General features: G+C 40.7%; 1 protein-coding gene across 1 annotated transcript; it reads right to left on the bottom strand.

Annotated features, from left to right (window-relative positions):
- Positions 1-324: 324 nt before the first annotated feature.
- Positions 325-12628, bottom strand: LOC109877329 (NLR family CARD domain-containing protein 3). The gene is made up of 10 exons (XM_020469612.2): positions 12503-12628; positions 11679-11776; positions 7447-7563; positions 7046-7130; positions 6694-6916; positions 4623-6420; positions 4202-4375; positions 2973-3146; positions 2723-2769; positions 325-2162 (listed from the first exon to the last, which is right to left on the bottom strand). Exons 2-10 carry the CDS (start codon positions 11759-11761, stop codon positions 1603-1605), a joined length of 3261 nt encoding a protein of 1086 aa, XP_020325201.2. The 5' UTR covers positions 11762-11776; positions 12503-12628; the 3' UTR covers positions 325-1602.
- Between the last annotated feature and the right edge of the window lie 13973 nt (positions 12629-26601).

The raw sequence follows: 26601 nt of genomic DNA, 5'->3' as shown, positions 1-26601 counted from the left end.
TTATAATGTGAATACTGAATACACAGTATCACTTCCTGAAGCTGCTTCCTGCAACGTAACAAGGGTGTGTATTTACACAGGAGACGTCATTGTAGACAACCAGTAACCTAGCAGGCTGTAAAGGAATCCCTATACAAAAGAGGAAATCACATCACAGGATCTCTTTCCATTTCCCCTGAATGTTTCTGACCTCACAGAGGGTGTTGTTCCAGAGATGATAAAGGAGATTCACTAAAAACACACCACTTCAATACAGCTACAACCCCATTGAAGTTGACATTTTACACAGTTAAGGTCTGTGTGTGTTGTCATAACAGCTTCCTCTTCAACTGAATAAGACCCATTTCTATGTACTGAACACAACCCCTATTACTGTCCTCCATTTACTGTCATATTGTGATCAGTATTAAAACATTTCCACCTCTCTTCTTCCATCTATTACTGTCCTGTCATATTCTGATCAGTATTAAAACATTTCCACCTCTCTTCTTCCATCTATTACTGTAATGTCATATTGTGATCAGTATTAAAACATTTACACCTCTCTTCTTCCATCTATTACTGTAATGTCATATTGTGATCAGTATTAAAACATTTCATCTGGTTGATTAACTTAATTAGTCACATGTACATTTCATTCAGTGGAATTGAGTTTAAACAGAAACATGATTGTTGTGTAAAGAATTTGACAAATTAACAGTCTACAGACAACAATATTTACAAACACCAAGAAGCCCAATAACAACAAGATCAATGATTTCTAAATGAAAACTGTTTTACAACACAGTGTGGTGATTAATTATATTAATGACTGACTCTAGTTGACAATGTCTGTCAACTTAAATGGTGTTTATTCATGAATATTTACAATCATATGTTTACACACTAGAGAGCTATTCTAAGAGTGTCGTACTGAACCATGATGTCGTACTGAATCATGATGTCATACTGAACCACGATGTCGTACTGAACCATGATGTCATACTGAACCATGATGTCGTACTGAACCATGATGTCATACTGAACCACGATGTCATACTGAACCACAATGTCATACTGAACCACGATGTCGTACTGAACCATGATGTCATACTGAACCGTGATGTTGTACTGAACCATGATGTCGTACTGAACCCCGATGTCGTACTGAACCATGATGTCATACTGAACCATGATGTCATACTGAACCATGATGTCATACTGAACCACGATGTCGTACTGAACCATGATGTCATACTGAACCATGATGTCGTACTGAACCATGATGTCATACTGAACCATGATGTCATACTGAACCATGATTAAAGGGAAACGCCATGTTGTATTTTTATTCTGTGTTTGTATTTATTGTGGATCCCCATTAGCTGCCAAGGCAGCATCTCTTCTTCCTGGGTCCAGCAAAATTAAGGCAGTTTATACAATTTTAAAAACATTACAATACCCGGGACAGACAGCAGCACTCACAGCAACTAAGCCCAACAGTGCTGCAAGATCCATCATAAAATTAAAGTATGTCAAAACACGGTCAGCTTTACAAAAACAACAAACCTCTCGTTCAGCTTTCAGCTCCCAACAACAAACATAAGTCGCGCTCAGATGACGTCAGCAGGTCCAAGTTGTGTTTGACACAGGGACCTCGTGACACAGGGACACTGAGGAGTCATAAACCAGAAACCCTGGATAGAGGGGCTCAGTGAATGTGGTGTGATATGTGTACAGGTGGGTCAGTGTGTCAGAGGAGACTCTGTAGAAGGACAGAGTGCCGGCTGGCCAGTCCAGATACACTCCTACTCTGTGGGAGCTGGAGGGGGGGATGGCTATGAGAGTGGTATTATTATTGTGCCAGGCTGTATAAAGGTTGTCAGAGCAGACCAGACTCCAGGAATTGTCATTCCATCCAATCAGACTGTCCTCACCCTCTCCTTTCCTGCTGATTCCTTTATATGTCACTCCTATAACAGCCCTTCTCCCACTCCACTCTACCTCCCAGTAACAGCGCCCAGTCAGACCCTCTCTACAGAGCACCTGCTTCCTGTAGCCAAATCTCTCTGGGTGATTAGGATACGGCTGATCCTCTCTCCCACGTGTCACCTTTCTGTTCTCGTCAGACAGAGAGAGGAGTCTGTTTACTGTGTTTGGGTCCAGTGTGAGATCACAGACATCTGATGGATGAAACCAGACACAATATTAGAAATCAAAAGGAGAAGTTAAGGTAACTTGAGACTTGTTGAATGATCATATGTTATACTGTATGGTAATATAAAACACACTTATTCACATTAATTACACACATACTCAAACACCTGTACGCATTGATGAACACACACACACATGCTGGACACATGATGTCATACTGAACCATGATGTCGTACTGAACCATGATGTCATACACACACACACACACACACACACACACACACACACACACACACACACACACACACACACACACACACACACACACACACACACACACCTTCATGTATGCATGCATGAACTCACACACATTGCTACTGTAACACAAACATGCCACACACATACACAGACACACACATTGTCAAAGCAACACTTTCTAAACATTGGTGTCCCTGATTTCTGCTTCTGTAGAACTACAGATTATATTTAATATGACCAAGTAATTAATGATGGTGGTCTTCGACTTTGACTTAACTTGAATTAAGACTTATTCTTAGTTATATTCTTCACAGCAGTCAACACTCACATTTTCTAAGCCCAGGTTTCATTGTGTACTCTCCACCATGTTCCACACTGTAGCAGTAAGCAGAAGAACAGACAGTGATTGAGTGATACACGTCAACTCACACACCTACACAAGTACACACGCACACACATGGATAAACACACACAGTCAGCATATAACTTTGTCCAAGTGGTGGTAAGACTGTTTGTCTTAACTAGCCTGATAACTCAAACATGTCTGATAAGAACATTGACATAAACCCTCTACATACTTGAGTTTCTCCAGTCTGCAGTGTGGATCCTCCAGTCCAGCAGAGAGCAGTCTGACTCCTGAGTCTCCTGGGTGATTGTAGCTCAGGTCCAGCTCTCTCAGGTGTGAGGGGTTTGACCTCAGAGCTGAGACCAGGGAAGCACAGCCTTCCTCTGTGACTAGACAGCCTGACAGCCTGCAAAGAGTCAAATCATATTAAAACCACACTGCTATTCTTTGGTGGTGAAATTGGAGTGGTAGCATATATTTTTAAACCTGCCATATCTATTCATAAATGAATGAATGTGTATTAAAGTAGTCAGAAGTATAGTATTTGGACCCATATTCTTTGAACGCGATGACTACATCAAGCCTGTGACTTGAGAAAGATCATGAATTAATCATTAATAATAACGAGTGAGAGAGTTACAGAGGCTACAACAAAACATACTAACCTCTCACCATTAACCTCTAATTAAAAGGTGACATTCCAACCTCTCACCATTAACCTCTAATTAAAGGTTAGATACTAACCTCTCACCATTAACCTCTAATTAAAAGGTGACATTCTAACCTCTCGCCATTAACCTCCAATTAAAGGTTAGATACTAAACTCTCACCATTAACCTCTAATTAAAAGGTGACATTCTAACCTCTCACCATTAACCTCTAATTAAAAGGTGACATTCTAACCTCTCACCATTAACCTCTAATTAAAAGTGACATACTAACCTCTCACCATTAACCTCTAATTTAAAGGTGACATTCTAACCTCTCACCATTGACCTCTAATTAAAAGGTGACATTCTAACCTCTCACCATTAACCTCTAATTAAAAGGTGACATTCTAACCTCTCACCATTAACCTCAAATAAAAAGTGACATTCTGTACTGTCACCTAATATTAAACGTTTTATCTCAAATCTAAATAGCTGGAGTATAGAATACATTTGAAAACTGTAAGCTTCACTGTCCAAACACATATGATGTGGACTATGTGTCTGGTAAACACATATGATGTGGACTATGTGTCTGGTAAACACATATGATGTGGACTATGTGTCTGGTAAACACATATGATGTGGACTATGTGTCTGGTAAACACATATGATGTGGACTATGTGTCTGGTAAACACATATGATGTGGACTATGTGTCAGGTAAACACATATGATGTGGACTATGTGTCTGGTAAACACATGTGGATCTGCTGAACAGTTATCACTTGTTGACCAACTACAGGATTACTGACCTCAGAGTCTCCAGTTTACAGTGGGGATTCCCCAGTCCATCAGAGAGCAGCTTCACTCCTGAATCCTTCAGGTCATTGTTACTAAGATCCAGCTCTCTCAGGTGTGAGGGGTTTGACCTCAGAGCTGAGACCAGAGAAACACAGCCTTCCTCTGTGACTAGACAGCCTGACAGCCTGATAAAGAGATCATCATGATTTCACAAACACACTGTTCACACTGACAATGGCAAATGTATTTGGTTTATTCTCTCAAACAACATATAGATTCATCTTCTGTCTCCTAGAATTTTATGGTTATTTTGTTATACTAATGTGAACACCAATGCACTGATTCAATATGTTATTCAATAATACAGATTTTTTCCTAAACTTAATATTTCTTTCTGATGATTAGTATTTAAATGTAATTTTATGTACTCACAGAGCAGCTCTGGAGGCTTTGACCACTGGCAGCAGCCTCAGAAGACCTTCCTCTGATCTGGAGTATTTCTTCAGGTCAAACACATCCAGCTCCTTTTCTGAAGTCAGCAACACAAAGACCAGAGCTGACCACTGTGCAGGTGAGAGTTCATTACTGGAGACACTTCCTGATCTCAGGTATCTTTGGATCTCCTCCACTAGAGAATGGTCATTCAGTTCATTCAGACAGTGGAACAGATTGATGCACCTCTCTGTAGATGGACTGTCCCTGATCTTCTCCTTGATGTACTTGACTGTTTCTTCATGGCTCTGTGAGCTGCTTCTTGTCTTTGTCAGTAGACCTCGTAAGTGCTTCTGATTGGACTCCAGTGAGAGGCCCAGAAGGAAGCGGAGGAAAAGGTCCAGGTTTCCCGTCTCACTTTGTAAGGCTTCATCCACAGCGCTCTTGTAGACAGTAACTTCTGGCTTGTCTCTGAACAGCAATGAAAAGTTCCTGAACGTTGATTGAGGTTCGGCCATTAGATTTTCATTGTTGTTGATGAATGAGAGGAACACATATACAGCAGCCAGAAACTCCTGAATGCTCAGATGCACGAAGCAGTACACCTTGTCCTGGTACAGCCCACATTCCTCTTTAAAGATCTGTGTGCACAATCCTGAGTACACTGAGGCTTCATTGACATCAATGCCAGCCTTTTTAAGGTCTTCTTCATAGAAAATCAGATTGCCATTCACAAGCTGTTGAAAAGCTAGTTTTCCCAGTGACAGAATGCTCTCTTTATTCCAGTGTGGACCTGTCTCTTCTTCCCCAAGATACTTTTCATTCTTCTGTTTGATATGAAACTCCACAAGGTGTGTGTACATCTCAGTCAGAGTCTTGGGCATCTCTTCTCTCTTATGTTTCAGAATGTGTTCAAGGACTGTTGCAGAAATCCAACAGAAGACTGGAATGTGGCACATGATGTGGAGGCTCCTTGATGTCTTTATGTGTGAGATGATTCTGCTGGCCAGGTCCTCATCACTGAATCTCTTCCTGAAGTACTCCTCCTTCTGTGGGTCATTGAACCCTCGTACCTCTGTCACCTGGTCAACACACCCTGAAGGGATCTTATTGGCTGCTGCAGGTCGGGAGGTTATCCAGAGGAGAGCAGAGGGAAGCAGATTTCCCTTGATGAGATTTGTCAGCAGAACATCCACTGAGGTTGACTCTGTGACGTCACAACAGATCTTGTTGTTCTGGAAGTCTAGGGGCAGTCGGCACTCATCCAGACCATCAAAGATGAACAGAACTTTGTTCTTGTCGTAGTTGGAGATTCTTGATTCTTTGGTTTCCATTGAGAAGTGGTTGAGAAGTTCAATCAAAGTGTGTTTGTCCTCTTTCATCAAATTCAGCTCCCGAAAAGGGAATGAAAATACAAATTGGACATCCTGATTTGCTTTTCCTTCAGCCCAGTCCAGAATGAACTTCTGCACAGAGACTGTTTTTCCAATGCCAGCGATTCCCTTTGTCAGCACAGTTCTGATAGGTTTGTCTTGTCCAGTTAAGGGTTTGAAGATGTCATTACATTTGATTGCAGTCTCTGGTCTTGCTTGTTTCCTGGTTGTTGTCTCAATCTGTCTCAGCTCATGTTCATTATTGACCTCTCCTGTTCCACCCTCTGTGATGTAGAGCTCTGTGTAGATCTTATTGAGAAGTGTTGGGTTTCCTTGTTTAGCGATCCCCTCAAATACACATTGAAACTTCTTCTTTAGATTAGATTTGAGTTCATGTTGGCAAATCACAGCGAGCTCATCTGAATCTAGAAATAACACAGAGGATATTAATATTTAGTCTGTTTTAATGCGTCTGTTTTAATACAGTATTGTAGGACTGTGTTAGAAAGTTGTACATAATAATAATAATTGATAACTGCCTGTATAAATGCTGTAAATGAGAATGTGTTCAGTCAACTTGCCTGGTAAAACAACAAATCATTTTTTGTTTTTTTAAACTCTCGCACTCCCTGTACTTTAGATTCCGCTTTTAATGTGTGTTATAAAACAGCATTCAACATGAGGCAGACAGCTCTTACTTTTCTCCAGTGTGTCAGCAAGCTCCTTCTGGTTCATTTTCCTCAGGACGTGCAGTGTGATCTTCAGAGCCCCCTCTCTGGCACTACTCTCCTGCTTCTCATCTTCAGCATCCACCACTTCCTGCTTCTGACTCTCAAAGCCTTGTGGGAGTTCTGGACTCAGAATCCTCTTGAACGTCTTCAGCTCGTTCTTCACAAATGTGATAATATTTTCTTCAAGCAACTGAAATAGGTTAAGTAAATAAGTTAAGCAAGAGAAGAAATGCTTTCTCATGAACACATTAATGAATTATTGACAGATCAACTTTACTTGAGGTAAACAAAAACAAATGTACATAACAGGACCACATACACTGAATATGGAGGCCAGGTCTGTTTGATGACTCTGGGAAGACTGACCACTGAGAATCTCTGACTCTGATCTCTCCTGTTGGTTTCTGGGGACAAACATCCAAGGAGTGCACACACACACACACACACACACACACACACACACACACACACACACACACACACACACACACACACACACACACACACACACACACACACACACACACACACACACACACACACACACACAGGGAGGGAATGTTGTGTTTGTTTAATATTATTTTAGGGCTATGAAGATGGACAAAAGGATGAGCCTATGGATTATGAAAACAACAAACAGAAATTGGAAAATGGGAGAGGAGAAATGACTAGAGACAGTGTTGTTTAACTCACTGACCAGGACCCATGAGTTCTTCTTACCTTTGTTCAGTAGAAAAGTCTCCCTCTCTGAACACTATAGGTATCTCCATAGACTGGTGACTCTTCATGGACACACAGCTGGGAACAGGGGAGGCTGGTCTCTCCTGCTGGATTGGTCTTCAACACAACAGAGACAAACATTACGTCTCTCATCTACTCTGAGCTCAGATGGGGAAACAGAAGAGTTTCATTCCAAAATCGCTATACAGTGCATTCGGAAAGGGTCTGAATACTTATGTAAATGTGATATTTCAGTTTTTTTTTAAATAAATTTGCAAACATTTCTTCAACTGTTTTTGCTTTGTCATTATGGGGTGTTTTTGTGTGTAGATTGTTGAGAGAGAAAAAACAACAATTGAATCCATTTTTGAAGAAGGCAGTAATGTAACAAAATGTGGAAAATGTCAAGGGGTCTGAATACTTTTCAAATGCACTATATATCCATTTTCAGAAATGTTGGTAAATTTGCTTTTTGTTCAAGTAAAATATGAATGAGATTGGTGTGTTTTTTCACTATCTTGCCATGGCATGGGGTTGTTCAATGACAGACATGTGTTTGTTTAAAATCTATTACTTGATTGTTTAATTTCAGAGACAAATATTCCATTTTTTTTGCTAAATGCTAAAAATCTGCCTCACTCTTAGAGAAATAAGTAGTACTTATTTTTCCAACAATTGTTTAAGGACATATTATTTTACTCACCTCCAAGTGATTCAAATGATGTCAATTAGCCTATCAGAAGCTTCTAAAGCCATGACATCATTTTCTGGAATGTTCCAAGCTGTTTAAAGGTACAGTCAACTTAGTGTAGGTAAACTTCTGACCTACAGGAATGGTGATACAGTGAATTATAAGTGAAATAGCTGTCTGTAAACAATTGTTGGAAAAATGACTTGTGTCATGCACAAAGTAGATGTCCTAACCAGTCACAGTCATAAACATAAACATGATGTATAATCCTATAATTTGATTCTGGTCCGGGATGGCAAAAATATATTCTAATGTGTCTCTCCATGGAAAATAATTGCCCAGGCCTGTCATAGACTCTCAGGCTCCAGTTGTGAGGGATGGGGAGAGGAGTGGAGTGGACTGCTTGGGGTTGTGAGGTGCTGATAACAGTCACCCGCAAAGAATTCGTAACAGAGCTGTTTCCCAAAACCATCGTTATTAATGATGCAGTTGAAAATGCTCATGATCTAACGCCTGCCTCAGACAACTCGTACAACAGCTGAGTGAGTCTTTAAATGTTTTTAAGCCCTCCCTCGTCACTTTATACACAGAAGATCTCTGCTAACCATAGAATCACATGGTTTATCCAGACTAAAGTATCTACAACATAATACATTCCTTCTGTAGGCTAAGACCTGTGAGGACTAAAGTAAACCAAATAAAATGAGAAGATATATATATATATCAGTCCATAGTTTGTACACATCTACTCATTCCAGTTTATTTTACTATTTTTGTGGAATAATAGTGAATAATAGTGAAGACATCAAAACGATGAAATAACACATATGGAATCATGTAGTAACCAAAAAAAGGTCATAAACAAATCAAAATACATTGTTCAAAGTAGTCACCCTTTACCTTGATGACAGCTTTGCACATTCTTGGCATTCTCTCAACCAGCTTCACCTGGAAAGCTTTTCCAATAGTCTAAAACCAAAAGCAGCACTTGATGGCATAGATCAGAACCCCAGAGTACTACATAAGGATGGAGATCCCTTTTGACTTGATGACAGCTTTGCACACTCTTGGCATTCTCTCAAGTTCCCACATATGCTGAGCACTTTTTGGCTGCTTTTCCTTTACTCTGTGATCCAACCCATCCCAAACCATCTCAATTTGGTTGAGGTCGGGTGATTTGTGGAGGCCAGGTCATCTGATGTAGCACTCCATCACCCTCCTTTTTGGTCAAATAGCCCTTACACAGCCTGGAGGTGTGTTGGGTCATTGTCCTGTTGAAAAACACACGGCGGTTGGAACCAAAAACCTAATACTTGGCCTCATCAGACCAAAGGACAGATTTCCACCGGTCTAATATCCATTGCTCGTGTTTGTGTGCCCAAGCAAGTCTCTTCTTCCTATTGGTGTCCTTTAGTAGTGGTTTCTTTGCAGCAATTTGACTATGAAGGCCTGATTCATGTAGTCTCCTCTGAACAGTTGATGTTGAGATGCGTCTGTTACTTGAACTCTATGAAGCATTTATTTGGGCTACAATCTGAGGCTGGTTACTCTAATGAACTTATCCTCTGCAGCAGAGGTAACTCTGGGTCTTGCTTTCCTGTGGTGGTCCTCATGAGAGCCATTTTCATCAGAGCGCTTGATGGTTGTTGCAACTGCACTTTAAGAAATGTTCAATAGCCTAGTTAATCATTAGATGACTTTTAACACAGTATCTATGTTCTGCTCAGTCTGGCAGTGACCCAGAACTATCAGAGGCTCTCTCTTGTGGCTGCTGCTGATAACTACATGTAAGTCGTTGTTCTGCATCATAATCATGTCTGCATAGCATTTTGTCTGATTAACTCATGCTTATTTCTGAAGAGTAACTCAGGTTTTCGCCCAGCGGCAAATCAGATGGAGCTTTGGCAGGCGTTGGACCTACGGCCGAAAAGTGCTCGGTTTGAATCCCGGGCCAGTAGCTGGAAAATACGGAATTGATTTGACCACTGGAGGGCTGCTGTGTTCACATCCTCAAAACAATCTCCTTGTGTTGGGCCATTGAGCAAGGCCCTTAACCCCACAACATGCTCTCCATCCAGGGGAGCTGCACTGAGGTTGAACCTGTGGTCGTCTCAACTGTATGTGTGAGGTCTGCTGTTTGGGGGTTGAGAACGGAGCAGAACACACATTGCTGTTGTTTGCTGTAACTAATGAACACAGTTGTACTGTACTGTACTGTACTGTACTGTACTGTACTGTACTCTACTGTACTGTACTGTACTCTACTGTATTGTACTGTATTGTACTGTACTGTATTGTATTGTATTGTATTGTACTGTATTGTACTGTACTGTACTGTATTGTATTGTATTGTATTGTACTGTATTGTATTGTATTGTACTGTATTGTACTGTACTGTACTGTACTGTATTGTATTGTACTGTATTGTACTGTACTGTATTGTATTGTACTGTATTGTACTGTACTGTACTGTATTGTATTGTATTGTATTGTATTGTACTGTATTGTATTGTATTGTATTGTATTGTACTGTATTGTACTGTACTGTACTGTATTGTATTATACTGTATTGTACTGTATTGTACTGTACTGTATTGTATTGTATTGTATTGTATTGTATTGTATTGTATTGTACTGTATTGTACTGTACTGTACTGTATTGTATTGTATTGTACTGTATTGTATTGTATTGTATTGTACTGTATTGTACTGTACTGTACTGTACTGTACTGTACTGTACTGTATTGTATTATACTGTATTGTACTGTATTGTACTGTACAGTACAGTACATCTATAGTGTTTACAGTAATGACATCTATAGTGTATACAGTAATGACATCTATAGTGTTTACAGTAATGACATCTATAGTGTTTACAGTAATGACATCTATAGTGTTTACAGTAATGACATCTATAGTGTTTACAGTAATGACATCTATAATGTTTACAGTAATGACATCTATAGTGTTTACAGTAATGACATCTATAGTGTTTACAGTAATGACATCTATTGTGTTTACAGTAATGACATCTATAATGTTTACAGTAATGACATCTATAGTGTTTACAGTAATAACATCTATAGTGTTTACAGTAATGACATCTATAACGTTTACAGTAATGACATCTATAACGTTTACAGTAATGACATCTATAGTGTTTACAGTAATAACATCTATCACGTTTATAGTAATGACATCTATAATGTTTACAGTAATGACATCTATAGTGTTTACAGTAATGACATCTATAGTGTTTACAGTAATGACATCTATAGTGTTTACAGTAATGACATCTATAGTGTTTACAGTACATGTGTGCTGGTGAGACAACCACATATCACAGTCAACTATACAGGATACAAACATTTCATTCCAGCTATATAGCATTTTGCAAAACAAAAATTCTCAGAACAATAGTATTTGACAGACACATGAACGTACCCATAAGAAATAATTTCTGATGAAAAATGACGAATGTGAAAAATAACATTTTAGAAATAACATCTTTATAAGTTCTTAAACAACATTGTCATCTCACCTCTTAGCTTTGGTGTCATGTTCCCCAGAGAGACTCATTTTAGAGACAGGAACCCCCTCCTCTTTCTCCCCAGAGAGACTCATTTCAGAGCACTGACCCTTAAACAGAGATCCAACATGTTGGTTGTGGTTAACACAGTGACAACTAAACAGAGATCCAACATGTTGGTTGTGGTTAACACAGTGACAAATAATTATTGAATGTCAATCATTCTCTTTTATTCATTATCTCTTAGAAATAAACATTTCCTGACAGACACATCCAAACAGTCAGGTGATTTAATGCATCACATGAACATGTAGTGGTGACTGATATGTTTCACCTCTTCTCCATGTAGAGAAACTATTGATAATAATGTCTCACTTTCTCTTTTAATCATTTCACTCATTCTAGTGTGTTGCTTTGTTCAACAGCTATGCTATTATTATACTATTACTACATTTAATTCATAATAACAATGTTAAGAGAAGTATGTTCAGTGGTTTCATACCAAATTACACAAGAAGCAGCAGCTCACTGTAATTATGAAAACAACATGTTCTGATATTCTGTCAGATGATTTAGAACTATGACACATTAACATTTTTACAAATTGTAAAATAACCAGATATACGAATCCTATAATACGATATACGAACAATATGTTTCAGATTTTTATCGTCAACACCCAGTCAGCGCCATTTTGTATGATTGAACTGTCACGTAGCTGTCGCAGGTGAAATGGACGGTTAGATCTGATTGTTTTAATTTCATTCACTAGTAAAATAACAACATACACTTAATGTCTCTACACACTTCACAATAATCCCTGGGAAGAGTCTTACCTTGTAGCCTGAATTCACAACCAGAACATGTCAAGTCATTGAGATATTATCCGTTCTGCTGAGAGAGCACCTTCCTGATGACAAGTGGCTCTGTATGTTCTATGTAGAGTTGAACTTTGGATGCAATAATATCTGGTCAAAGTCTAGTGACACAACACCATTATATAGCATAAACATAACAATAGTTTAACCTTTGGCCTGGAAAGGCTATGGCATATTATAACATGTAGAATCATTATGATGATCCAGGTTCATACTATAACATGTAGAATCATTAGGATGGATCCAGTTTCAACATATCTCCAACTTTGAAGTATACAGTGGGGTCACAAATTATTGACACCCTTGACACCCTCAAACCAACTCTTAGTTTCCTGATTCAGATCTGTTTAAATCAACTCTTAGTTTCCTGATTCAGATCTCTTTAAACCAACTCTTAGTGTCCTGATTCAGATCTGTTTAAACCAACTCTTAGTTTCCTGATTCAGATCTCTTTAAACCAACTCTTAGTTTCCTGATTCAGATCTCTTTAAACCAACTCTTAGTTTCCTGATTCAGATCTGTTTAAACCAGCTCTTAGTTTCCTGATTCAGATCTGTTTAAACCAACTCTTAGTTTCCTGATTCAGATCTGTTTAAATCAACTCTTAGTTTCCTGATTCAGATCTGTTTAAACCAACTCTTAGTTTCCTGATTCAGATCTGTTTAAACCAACTCTTAGTTTCCTGATTCAGATCTGTTTAAACCAACTCTTCTGACTGTCATTGTCATGCCATGTATATCTAAAGGAGTTGGCTAAATCACACACAGATCTGGGAGCAGACTAATGTGGGTGGCCAGTTAGAATGTTTGTCTGGTTTCTGGTCTGTGGTCAGCAGTGGTGGCTGGTGGCATGGAGTTCAGGCTCATAATAATGTCTGTAATAAAATGAATAGAATGGTATCAAACACATACAGTACGTACAATTCACTTCACTTCATTCCAGACCTTATTATGAGCCGTTCATTCTCACCTTACCATTCTCCTCTGGTGGTCAGTGGGCACAGCATGGTTGGGGTCAATAGTGACCGTGGTGTCTATTGTCTTCGGTTGTAGGAGGCTTCCACACCCAAGACCAAGTGATGTCATCGGAAGGCGACCACCAGGTACAGTTGTCCCAAGGTCCAGGCTTTGGGCTGCCAGGCCAGGCAATATATCTCAGGATATTTTAGCATAACTGTTGTCACACAAGTGGCTCTAACAATATTTGTATGAGTTGATTTAGAACAGCCTGCCTGAGGTGATTGGAGAGATGGAAATAGGACTCCTCCCACCCGTGAAGTTGTCAGTCTTGTTCCTGGACACCATTAGAAATGAGAAAAAAAAGATGTCTGTTTCCATCCACTCAGCTCTTCTTCTAGTACTAGTGATAACCGCAGCTCTTCTTCTAGTACTAGTGATAACCCCAGCTCTTCTTCTAGTACTAGTGATAACCCCAGCTCTTCTTCTAGTACTAGTGATAACCGCAGCTCTTCTTCTAGTACTAGTGATAACCCCAGCTCTTCTTCTAGTACTAGTGATAACCGCAGCTCTTCTTCTAGTACTAGTGATAACCCCAGCTCTTCTTCTAGTACTAGTGATAACCGCAGCTCTTCTTCTAGTACTAGTGATAACCGCAGCTCTTCTTCTAGTACTAGTGATAACCACATCTCTTCTTCTAGTACTAGTGATAACCCCAGCTCTTCTTCTAGTACTAGTGATAACCGCAGCTCTTCTTCTAGTACTAGTGATAACCCCAGCTCTTCTTCTAGTACTAGTGATAACCACAGCTCTTCTTCTAGTACTAGTGATAACCGTAGCTCTTCTTCTAGTACTAGTGATAACCGCAGCTCTTCTTCTAGTACTAGTGATAGCCGCAGCTCTTCTTCTAGTACTAGTGATAACCCCAGCTCTTCTTCTAGTACTAGTGATAACCGCAGCTCTTCTTCTAGTACTAGTGATAGCCCCAGCTCTTCTTCTAGTACTAGTGATAACCGCAGCTCTTCTTCTAGTACTAGTGATAACCCCAGCTCTTCTTCTAGTACTAGTGATAACCGCAGCTCTTCTTCTAGTACTAGTGATAACCCCAGCTCTTCTTCTAGTACTAGTGATAACCGCAGCTCTTCTTCTAGTACTAGTGATAACCCCAGCTCTTCTTCTAGTACTAGTGATAACCCCAGCTCTTCTTCTAGTACTAGTGATAACCGCAGCTCTTCTTCTAGTACTAGTGATAACCCCAGCTCTTCTTCTAGTACTAGTGATAACCGCAGCTCTTCTTCTAGTACTAGTGATAACCGCAGCTCTTCTTCTAGTACTAGTGATAACCGCAGCTCTTCTTCTAGTGCTAGTGATAACCGCAGCTCTTCTTCTAGTACTAGTGATAACCGCAGCTCTTCTTCTAGTACTAGTGATAACCGCAGCTCTTCTTCTAGTACTAGTGATAACCGCAGCTCTTCTTCTAGTGCTAGTGATAACCGCAGCTCTTCTTCTAGTACTAGTGATAAACCCAGCTCTTCTTCTAGTACTAGTGATAACCCCAGCTCTTCTTCTAGTACTAGTGATAACCCCGGCTCTTCTTCTAGTACTGGTGATAACCCCAGCTCTTCTTCTAGTACTAGTGATAACCGTAGCTCTTCTTCTAGTACTAGTGATAACCCCAGCTCTTCTTCTAGTACTAGTGATAACCGCAGCTCTTCTTCTAGTACTAGTGATAACCCCAGCTCTTCTTCTAGTACTAGTGATAACCGCAGCTCTTCTTCTAGTACTAGTGATAACCCCAGCTCTTCTTCTAGTACTAGTGATAACCACAGCTCTTCTTCTAGTACTAGTGATAACCCCAGCTCTTCTTCTAGTACTAGTGATAACCGCAGCTCTTCTTCTAGTACTAGTGATAACCGCAGCTCTTCTTCTAGTACTAGTGATAACCCCAGCTCTTCTTCTAGTACTAGTGATAACCACAGCTCTTCTTCTAGTACTAGTGATAACCCCAGCTCTTCTTCTAGTACTAGTGATAACCGCAGCTCTTCTTCTAGTACTAGTGATAGCCCCAGCTCTTCTTCTAGTACTAGTGATAACCCCAGCTCTTCTTCTAGTACTAGTGATAACCGCAGCTCTTCTTCTAGTACTAGTGATAACCCCAGCTCTTCTTCTAGTACTAGTGATAACCGCAGCTCTTCTTCTAGTACTAGTGATAACCCCAGCTCTTCTTCTAGTACTAGTGATAACCGTAGCTCTTCTTCTAGTACTAGTGATAACCCCAGCTCTTCTTCTAGTACTAGCGATAACCGCAGCTCTTCTTCTAGTACTAGTGATAACCCCAGCTCTTCTTCTAGTACTAGTGATAACCGCAGCTCTTCTTCTAGTACTAGTGATAACCGCAGCTCTTCTTCTAGTACTAGTGATAACCACAGCTCTTCTTCTAGTGCTAGTGATAACCGCAGCTCTTCTTCTAGTACTAGTGATAACCCCAGCTCTTCTTCTAGTACTAGTGATAACCGCAGCTCTTCTTCTAGTACTAGTGATAACCGCAGCTCTTCTTCTAGTGCTAGTGATAACCGCAGCTCTTCTTCTAGTACTAGTGATGACCCCAGCTCTTCTTCTAGTACTAGTGATAACCCCAGCTCTTCTTCTAGTACTAGTGATAACCGTAGCTCTTCTTCTAGTACTAGTGATAACCCCAGCTCTTCTTCTAGTACTTGTGATAACTGTAGCTCTTCTTCTAGTACTAGTGATAACCCCAGCTCTTCTTCTAGTACTAGTGATAACCGCAGCTCTTCTTCTAGTACTAGTGATAACCCCAGCTCTTCTTCTAGTACTAGTGATAACCGCAGCTCTTCTTCTAGTACTAGTGATAACCCCAGCTCTTCTTCTAGTACTAGTGATAACCCCAGCTCTTCTTCTAGTACTAGTGATAACCCCAGCTCTTCTTCTAGTACTAGTGATAACCACAGCTCTGCCCCTTCACAACAAACAACAAAAACAGCAACAAAATATTATTTATAAAATGTATTAATGTTTTTTGAACACTAGATGTTTAACATGATATATTGGTTATGAACGGAGCATAACTAATGCTGAGTGACAGTAATTGTTGTTTTATATGTTTTATAATGTGTTTATAGTTTATTATGTGTTTACAGTGAGGAATACAACAGCCTTTCTTTAAAACATTTATTTGTATACTATGTCGTGAGCCTCCTCTACTTCCTGGAATCCAACGTAGCTTGGGGTCAGCGTTGGGGTCTGGGTATTTATACTGAATTGCTGCGACCACACAAGCTAGGAGTACCTGGCGTTGGCGTCAACCGAGACGTTCTCCCCTCAGCATCCACTCCAAAGTGATCCTGTAGGAAACCAGTCTGTATTGTCTAGACGAGAGAGAAAACAACTACATGTCAATGTAATATTCAACAATCAAAATAAACAATAGGCCTTTACAACATAAAATATAACATTAGTCTCAGGGATCATGAGGCCTTTACAACATAAAATATAACATTAGTCTCAGGGATCATGAGGCCTTTACAACATAAAATATAACATTAGTCTCAGGGATCATGAGGCCTTTACAACATAAAATATAACATTAGTCTCAGGGATCATGAGGCCTTTACAACATAAAATATAACATTAGTCTCAGGGATCATGAGACCTTTACAACATAAAATATAACATTAGTCTCAGGGATCATGAGACCTTTACAACATAAAATATAACATTAGTCTCAGGGATCATGAGACCTTTACAACATAAAATATAACATTAGTCTCAGGGATCATGAGGCCTTTACAACATAAAATATAACATTAGTCTCAGGGATCATGAGGCCTTTACAACATAAAATATAACATTAGTCTCAGGGATCATGAGGCCTTTACAACATAAAATATAACATTAGTCTCAGGGATCATGAGGCCTTTACAACATAAAATATAACATTCGTCTCAGGGATCATGAGGCCTTTACAACATAAAATATAACATTAGTCTCAGGGATCATTATTTTTTATGTATTTTTCATTTCACCTTTATTTAACCAGGTAGGCTCGTTGAGAACACCTTTATTTAACCAGGTAGGCTCGTTGAGAACACCTTTATTTAACCAGGTAGGCTAGTTGAGAACACCTTTATTTAACCAGGTAGGCTCGTTGAGAACACCTTTATTTAACCAGGTAGGCTAGTTGAGAACACCTTTATTTAACCAGGTAGGCTCGTTGAGAACACCTTTATTTAACCAGGTAGGCTCGTTGAGAACACCTTTATTTAACCAGGTAGGCTAGTTGAGAACACCTTTATTTAACCAGGTAGGCTAGTTGAGAACACCTTTATTTAACCAGGTAGGCTAGTTGAGAACACCTTTATTTAACCAGGTAGGCTAGTTGAGAACACCTTTATTTAACCAGGTAGGCTAGTTGAGAACACCTTTATTTAACCAGGTAGGCTCGTTGAGAACACCTTTATTTAACCAGGTAGGCTAGTTGAGAACACCTTTATTTAACCAGGTAGGCTAGTTGAGAACACCTTTATTTAACCAGGTAGGCTAGTTGAGAACACCTTTATTTAACCAGCTAGGCTAGTTGAGAACACCTTTATTTAACCAGGTAGGTTAGTTGAGAACACCTTTATTTAACCAGGTAGGCTAGTTGAGAACACCTTTATTTAACCAGGTAGGCTAGTTGAGAACACCTTTATTTAACCAGGTAGGCTAGTTGAGAACACCTTTATTTAGCCAGGTAGGCTAGTTGAGAACAAGTTCTCATTTACAACTGCGACCTGACCAAGATAAAGCAAAGCAGTTTGACACATACAACAACACAGAGTTACACATGGAATAAACAAACATACAATCAATAATACAGTAGACAAATCTATATTCAGCATGTGCAATCAAATCAAATCAAATCAAATGTATTTATATAGCCCTTCGTACATCAGCTGATATCTCAAAGTGCTGTACAGAAACCCAGCCTAAAACCCCAAACAGCAAGCAATGCAGGTGTAGAAGCACGGTGGCTAGGAAAAACTCCCTAGAAAGGCCAAAACCTAGGAAGAAACCTAGAGAGGAACCAGGCTACGTGGGGTGGCCAGTCCTCTTCTGGCTGTGCCGGGTGGAGATTATAATAGAACATGGCCAAGATGTTCAAATGTTCATAAATGACCAGCATGGTCGTATAATAATAAGGCAGAACAGTTGAAACTGGAGCAGCAGCACAGTCAGATGGACTGGGGACAGCAAGGAGTCATCATGTCAGGTAGTCCTGGGGCATGGTCCTAGGGCTCAGGTCCTCCGAGAGAGAGAAAAAAAAGAGAGAATTAGAGAGAGCATATGTGGGGTGGCCAGTCCTCTTCTGGCTGTGCCGGGTGGAGATTAAAACAGAACATGGCCAAGATGTTCAAATGTTCATAAATGATCAGCATGTTCGAATAATAAGAAGGCAGAACAGTTGAAACTGGAGCAGCAGCACGGCCAGGTGGACTGGGGACAGCAAGGAGTCATCATGTCAGGTAATCCTGGGGCATGGTCCTAGGGCTCAGGTCCTCCGAGAGAGAGAAGGAGAGAATTAGAGAACGCACACTTAGATTCACATAGGACACCGAATAGGACAGGAGAAGTACTCCAGATATAACAAATTGACCCTAGCCCCCTGACACATAAACTACTGCAGCATAAATACTGGAGGCTGAGACAGGAGGGGTCAGGAGACAAGAGATAGGACAAGAGAGGTAGGCATTAAATAGGCCATTGTGGCAAAGTAATTACAATATAGCAATTAGACACTGGAATGGTAGGATGTGCAGAAGATGAATGTGCAAGTTGAGATACTGGGGTGCAAAGGATCAAGATAAATAAATAAATACAGTGTGGGGATGAGGTAGATTGGATGGGCTATTTACAGATGAGCTATATACAGGTGCAGTGATCTGTGAGCTGCTCTGACAGTTGGTGCTTAAATCAGTTGAGGGAAGTAAGAGTCTACAGCTTCAGAGATTTTTGCAGTTCGTTCCAGTCATTGGCAGCAGAGAACTGGAAGGAGAGGCGACCAATGGAAGAATTGGCTTTGGGGATGACCAGTGAGATATACCTGCTGGAGTGCTTGCTACGGGTGGGTGCTGCTATTGTGACCAGTGAGCTGAGATAAGGTGGGGCTTTACCTAGCAGAGACTTGTAGATGACCGGGAGCCAGTGGGTTTGGCGATGAGTATGTAGCGAGGGCCAGCCAACGAGATCATACAGGTCGCAGTGGTGGGTAGTATATGGGGCTTTGGTGACAAAACGGATGGCACTGTGATAGACCTCATCCAGTTTGCTGAGTAGAGTGTTGGAGTCTATTTTGTAAATGACATCGCCAAAGTCGAGGATCGGTAGGATGGTCAGTTTTACGAGGGTATGTTTGGCAGCATGAGTGAAGTAGGCTTTGTTGCGAAATAGGAAGCCGATTCTCGATTTAATGTGAGTCTGGAAGGAGAGCTTACAGTCTAACCAGACACCTAGGTATTTGTAGTTGTCCACATATTATAAGTCAGAACCGTCCAGAGTAGTGATGCTGGAAGGGCGGGCAGGTGCGGGCAGCGATCGGTTGAAGCATGCATTTAGTTTTACTTGCATTCAAGAGCAGTTGGAGGCCACAGAAGGAGTGTTGTATGGCATTTAAGCTCATCTGGAGGTTAGTTAACACAGTGTCCAACGAAGGGCCAGAGGTATACAGAATGGTGTCGTCTGCGTAGAGGTGTACCAGAGAATCACCATCAGCAAGAGCAACATCATTGATATATACAGAGAAGAGAGTCAGCCCGAGAATTGAACCCTGTGGCACCCCCATAGAGACTGCCAGAGGTCCGGACAACAGGCCTTCCGATTTGACATACTGAACTCTATCGGAGAAGTAGTTGGTGAACCAAGCGAAGCAATCATTTGAGAAATCAAAGGCTGTTGAGTCTGCCAATAAGAATATTGTGATTGACAGTCGAAAGCCTTAGCCAGGTCGATGAATATGGCTGCACAGTAATGTCTCTTATCGATGGCGGTTATGATATCTTTTAGGACCTAGAGCGTGGCTGAGGTGCACCCATGACCAACTCTGAAACCAGATTGCATAGCGGAGAAGGGACGGTGAGATTCGAAATGGTTGGTAATCTGTTTGTTAACTTGGCTTTCAAAGACCTTAGAAAGGCAGGGTAGAATAGATATAGGTCTGTAGCAGTTTGGGTCTAGAGTGTCTCCCACTTTGAAGAGGGGGATGACCGCGGCAGCTTTCCAATCTATGGGAATCTCAGACGACACAAAAGAGAGGTTGAACAGGCTAGTAATAGGGGTTGCAATAATTTCGGCAGATAATTTTAGAAAGAGAGGGTCCAGATTGTTTAGCCCGGCTGATTTGTAGGTGTCCAGATTTTGCAGCTCTTTCAGAACATCAGCTATCTGGATTTGAGTGAAGGAGAAGTGGGGGAGGTTTGGGCGAGTTGCTGTGGGGAGCGCAGGGCTGTTGACCGGGGGTAGGGGTAGCCAGGTGGAAAGCATAGCCAGCCGTAGAAAAAGGAATCATTAGGCCTATTCATTTAGAACCCATATTGATGATGCCATAAAACTATTGACAGTTCTCTTGGTCTTGTAGACTTGAAGACTGTATGGCCAGCTCATTGTTGAAAGGGGGTGAGTGGTCGAGTGTGAGGCTTCTTCTTTAACGTGTGGGTTTACATGCTAATCAGGATACAAGGGGTGTAAAAGTTAGACTGGTAAATACAAGCAGCATTTTGTTCACAACCACTATTGACTTTATACTTCTGACACTGTTTGGTAATATACTATATTGATTATTTAGACCATATTGTGAAGTGCGCATCCCATTCTATTGATATGGCGCATCCACTCTAGACGCTTTTACCCAGCGAGCATATCGTCATTGTCAGACTTCCAGACTACAGCAGCCAGTTACTGGAGGCAGGTTACTAGAAAATACCGTTAGTTGGGTGTCATTAGGTAGCTAGCTGTTCAATAGCATCTTAGTGAGTGTCGTGTCTTTGGCATCATTAACCTGAAGACTTATTTATCAAATAACTCTCGGTAATTATTATTACGCGATTAAACTGATTAATCATGTAACTGTAATTAACTAGGAAGTCGGGGCACCAAGGAAAATATTCAGATTATAAAGTTATAACTTTCCTAATATAACTTTCAGAAATTTGAAATTGAATATTGTCTTAACAATATTGTCCTAATTTCCAAAACACTTATATTTCAGAGGGCTTCCCATTTGTCGGGTGTGGCACGTCGCTTCCAGTTGATCCTGGCCATTCTGAAAAACATCTCCAGAACCCCAGGTTTGATTAGATCCAGAAAATCCACACAAGTCCTTTTCTTCTGCATCGTTGGTCTGATGCTCGACTTCCATTATGGGAATCAGCTGGTCCCGCTCCCGACAGCAGAGACATTCTAACTCTCCCGTAGCCTAAACCTATCGCTGTTACATTGAACTGGGTGAATGGAATATAAATGACAGTCATCGAGTATGCTGGAATAGAAATAAGGCCATGCTCCACAAAAAATGTAAAATGGTCCTCCCTCATCTTAAGCAGCATTGACCATCACTCAAGTCTCCCGCAGAGTCACGGTCTGTTCAGGGAGGAGCCTGTGGTGTCTTGACTTTCCTTCATTCCTATATTGCTTCTCTTCTCTCATTCTGCCCGCATATTTACCAATTCCCTCTCTGTGAACTCCGGCCAAAACGGTAAGGCACAACTATTCCTCACCTGGAGGAGTCACTTGTGACAGTATTTATAAAGAGTAGGAGAGCTGATCTAGGATCAGTTTAGCCTTTTAGATCATAATGAATACGATTACATGGAGAGGGTGACCTGATCCTAAATCAGCACTCCTACTCCGAGACACTGCCTTAATGACTAAGAGCCCATGAGTCACCAGGACCAAGAAACCAAAAACATACTGACCACGTTCACATGCACACCAATATCCTGTTATTATTCACGATACTCAAGTATTCTGGTTTTGAGTTGATGCATATAAACATCATATGAGATTCTCTCCACTGGGATTCTCTGCCTCAAACCCTATTACAGGGGCTGAGTCATTGGCTTACTGGTGCTCTTCCATGCCGTCCCTGGGAGGGGTGCGTCACTTGAGTGGGTTGAGTCACTGACGTGATCTTCCTGTCCGGGTTGGTGCACCCCCTTGTGTTGTGCCGTGGCGGAGATCTTTGTGGGCTATACTTGGCCTTGTCTCAGGATGGTAAGTTGGTGGTTGAAGATATCCCTCTAGTGGTGTGGGGGCTGTGCTTGGCAAAGTGGGTAGGGTTATATCCTGCCTGTTTGGCCCTGTCCGGGGGTATCGTCAGGCGGGGCCATAGTGTTTCCCGACCGCTCCTGTCTTAGCCTCCAGTAATTATGCTGCAGTAGTTTATGTGTCGGGGGGCTAGGGTCAGTCTGTTATATCTGGAGTATTTCTCCTGTCTTATCCGATGTCCTGTGAATTGAAGTATGCTCTCTCTAATTCTCTTTCTCTCTTTTTCTCTTTTCTGTCTCTCTCTTTCTCTCTCTCTTTCTTCCTCTCGGAGAACCTGAGCCCTAGGACCATGCCTCAGGAGTACCTGGCATGATGACTCCTTGCTGTCCTCAGTCCACCTGGCCCTGCTGCTGCTCCAGTTTAAACTGTTCTGCCTGCAGCTATGGAACCCTGACCTGTTCACCGGACTTGCTACCTGTCCCAGACCTGCTGTTTTCAACTCTCTAGAGACGGCAGGAGCGGTAGAGATACTCTGAATGATCGGCTATAAAAAGCCAACTGACATTTACTTCTGAGGTGCTGACCTGTTGCACCCTCGACAACCACTGTGATTATTATTATTTGACCCTGCTGGTCATCTATGAACATTTGAACATCCTGGCCATGTTATGTTAGAAACTCCACCTGGCACAGCCAGAAGAGGACTGGCCACCCTCATAGCCTGGTTCCTCTCTAGGTTTCTTCCTCGGTTCTGGTCTTCCTAGGGAGTTTTTCCTAGCCACCGTGCTTCTACACCTGCATTGCTTGCTGTTTGGGGTTTTAGGCTGGGTTTCTGTACAACACTTTGTGACATCAGCTGATGTAAGAAGGGCTTTATAATACATTTGATTGATTGATCGTATTCTGTATACAATAACCCAAAAAAGCTAGAATCCCGGTTACGAGAAACCTGGATAAGATGCCTGGGATAAGCTGATCTTAGACGGGATATTGTGGCATGTCAACACCTCATCCTGTTTACTGTTGTTTTTCACACAGCTCAGTTCACTTCTCATCGGTGTTGTGTGATGATGTTTTCATCTGATTGTCAAACCAATCACTTCATAAAGTATGCTACCTGTGCAGTTTGATCCACCCAGAATTCCATTATAATGTATTTTGCTGATACACTATTCTGGACCTTATAGCCTACTGGCTTAGACTACATTTACCCCTAATTTAGATGTTTCTGCTTAGGATTTCTGACATCTGGTAGGCCATATTATAATTTCTGACATCTGGTAGGCCATATTATAATTTCTGACATCTGGTAGGCCATATTATAATTCTGACATCTGGTAGGCCATATTATAATTTCTGACATCTGGTAGGCCATATTATAATTTCTGACATCTGGTAGGCCATATTATAATTTCTGACATCTGGTAGGCCATTTGTTTGTCAACTATACTTAGATACATACAGCTTATTTTCTGTCTTGTTGCCCCAGAAGACTAAATAAAGTAATGCTCAGCAGAATAATGTCTTAAGTCGATAGAAGTAATGCATTAGTAGTCTAGTTAACACAGGTAAAGTTGTTTGTTTAGGGACCAGGAGAAAACGCATTAACTCCAAAACAGTTGAAAAATTGGTCCTGTGCAAAATGTCCAAATGTCATCAGTTTGACCGGGTTTAAGGAAATTAAAAGCTGAGAAAATGATTAAATACGTTTCTGGTAGACTTCTGTTAATCTTTGGTGCATATTTTATGTAGTTGAAATACTGTCTGCTTGAATAACAGAATCAAAGATAACACATTACATGCCCATTCCCAAATAAACCATATTTCTCCATTCCTATTCCCAAGACAAATGTGCATTTGTTGTATCATGCTTAATTCTGCAGTTAATACCACGCCTACAACTAAGAGATTATAGGCCTACAGTCAGTATCCCTATTTTAGTTACTATTCCATTTAAACCCAAATTAAATGAGGAATATTGTGTTTATTCATGGACACAGGAATACTCGTGAGCGGGATATCAAAGGTGAAAGTAAACCTTCATCCCGAATAAACCTTAACCGGAATATGAGCTACTATCGTAATACTATGCACATGTAAACATGGCCACTGTTGAAACAGTCTAGTCTACAGCAGGTGTTTACTGCCATCTAGTGGACCAATTAAACACATGTATGAGGGTGTGGAGACGGCGGAGATGAAACCGAAAGTGCATTTGTTGTTTTGTACAGAATCCATTTTGAGACGACAGCGCAGAAACCACTATTTGGAGAGTAGAAAATAAAGTAAGTATTTCGGAACAATTTATTCTAAAGGATAGAGTAAGAGAATGAATAACTGGAATGAGATATTACTAGTTAGTACAACTGCTACTTGTGCTAAATTGCTGACCAACAGCAGTTTTCAACTAATCAGTCAATTCTACGTGTCAAAATAGTCTGGTGAAACTGGTGGAGCTGTTCAATTACAGGTTTTTATGTTTATCTCAGCGTTTCTTAATATTTTGTCCATCACTTGCACACCTGATTCAACTAATCATAAAATATTTTAAGACAGTTTAATATTTGAGGCATATAAATGACATTCTCAAATTAAAACATGTTGGGTTTTGTAGGCCTGTTTACAATTATATGCCTAGAGTTATTCACATTTTTAAATGAAAAAACACAACTGCATCTGGTCTCAAGTAAATTATAGACAAAATTATGAAAAATGACAAATAATAATAATAATAATAATAATAAAATAAGCTGAAGCAAGATTCGAAACATTGTCACGAGTTACTGCATGCGACTGACTGTGTTAGCTCCACCCTCTGGTTACTGTTGTTATATAAAGGAGTGACCACGTGACGACAGTTGAAACTGAACATAAAGTATCTGTGCAGGGTACAGACAGGTCTTCTCCTCTATCTTTAGTTTTATTTCAATGAAAAAGTCCTCTATCTTCGCACTCACATAGGCGAAGGCTCCGATCACTCCCGCTCTTTCTCCTCAGCAGCAGGCGCACGTGAAGTGAGCAGCCTGAACCAGTTTCACGTTGTATTGAGTTGCAATTGGCTGAACAGATAACACACTCGCATAGTTTTAAATTCATTCGATTTTCTTGAAGATTGGGTGATTTCTTGAAATGTATTGTTATAACAATAACATTTTCAAACACCCAGCACTAGAAACAGATCAGGGGTGGGCAACCCCCCTGGAGAGCAAGGAGGGTTTTCTTCCAGCCCTAATTACAAAATATAAAATGTTTGTGTACTTACCTTGAAAGCAGTCTATGGACAAGCAGACTGCAATCTATAATTTGGTTACCCACTGCCACCAACCATTAATATCACAATTTCCTGTGCAAAACCTTTGCTAAGACTCTCTGGCATGTGTAGAACCTTGTGTAGTGGTAACACTCTGTCATGTGTAGAACCTTGGTGTAGTGGTATGATAATATAGAGCTGGAGGGATTTTCAATGCACCGGCAGAACAGAGAAGCTACGTCTGGTAAGACGAGGGGTGGGGGTGTGTTCTCTTTGTCAATAACAGCTGATATGTGATGTCTAATATAAAAGAAGTCTCGAGGTATTGCTCGTCTGAGGTAGAGTACCTTATGATAAGCTGTAGACCACACTATCTACCAAGAGAGTTCTCATTTATATTATTCAAAGGTGTCTATTATCTATGGTGGCCGGGGACTTTAATGCAGGCAAACTTAAATCAGTTTTATAAATTTTACCAGCATGTCACATGTGCAACCAGAGGAATAAAAACTCTAGACCACCTCAGTCATCGGCTTCATCAATAAGTGTATCAACGATGTCGTCCCCACAGTGACCGTAAGTACATATCCCAA

Source organism: Oncorhynchus kisutch, unplaced genomic scaffold (genome assembly GCF_002021735.2).
Source record: "Oncorhynchus kisutch isolate 150728-3 unplaced genomic scaffold, Okis_V2 scaffold1174, whole genome shotgun sequence".
NCBI lineage: Eukaryota > Metazoa > Chordata > Actinopteri > Salmoniformes > Salmonidae > Oncorhynchus > Oncorhynchus kisutch.
Note: the sequence above shows the minus strand (reverse complement) of the source record. Positions and strands in the feature narration are given on the sequence as shown.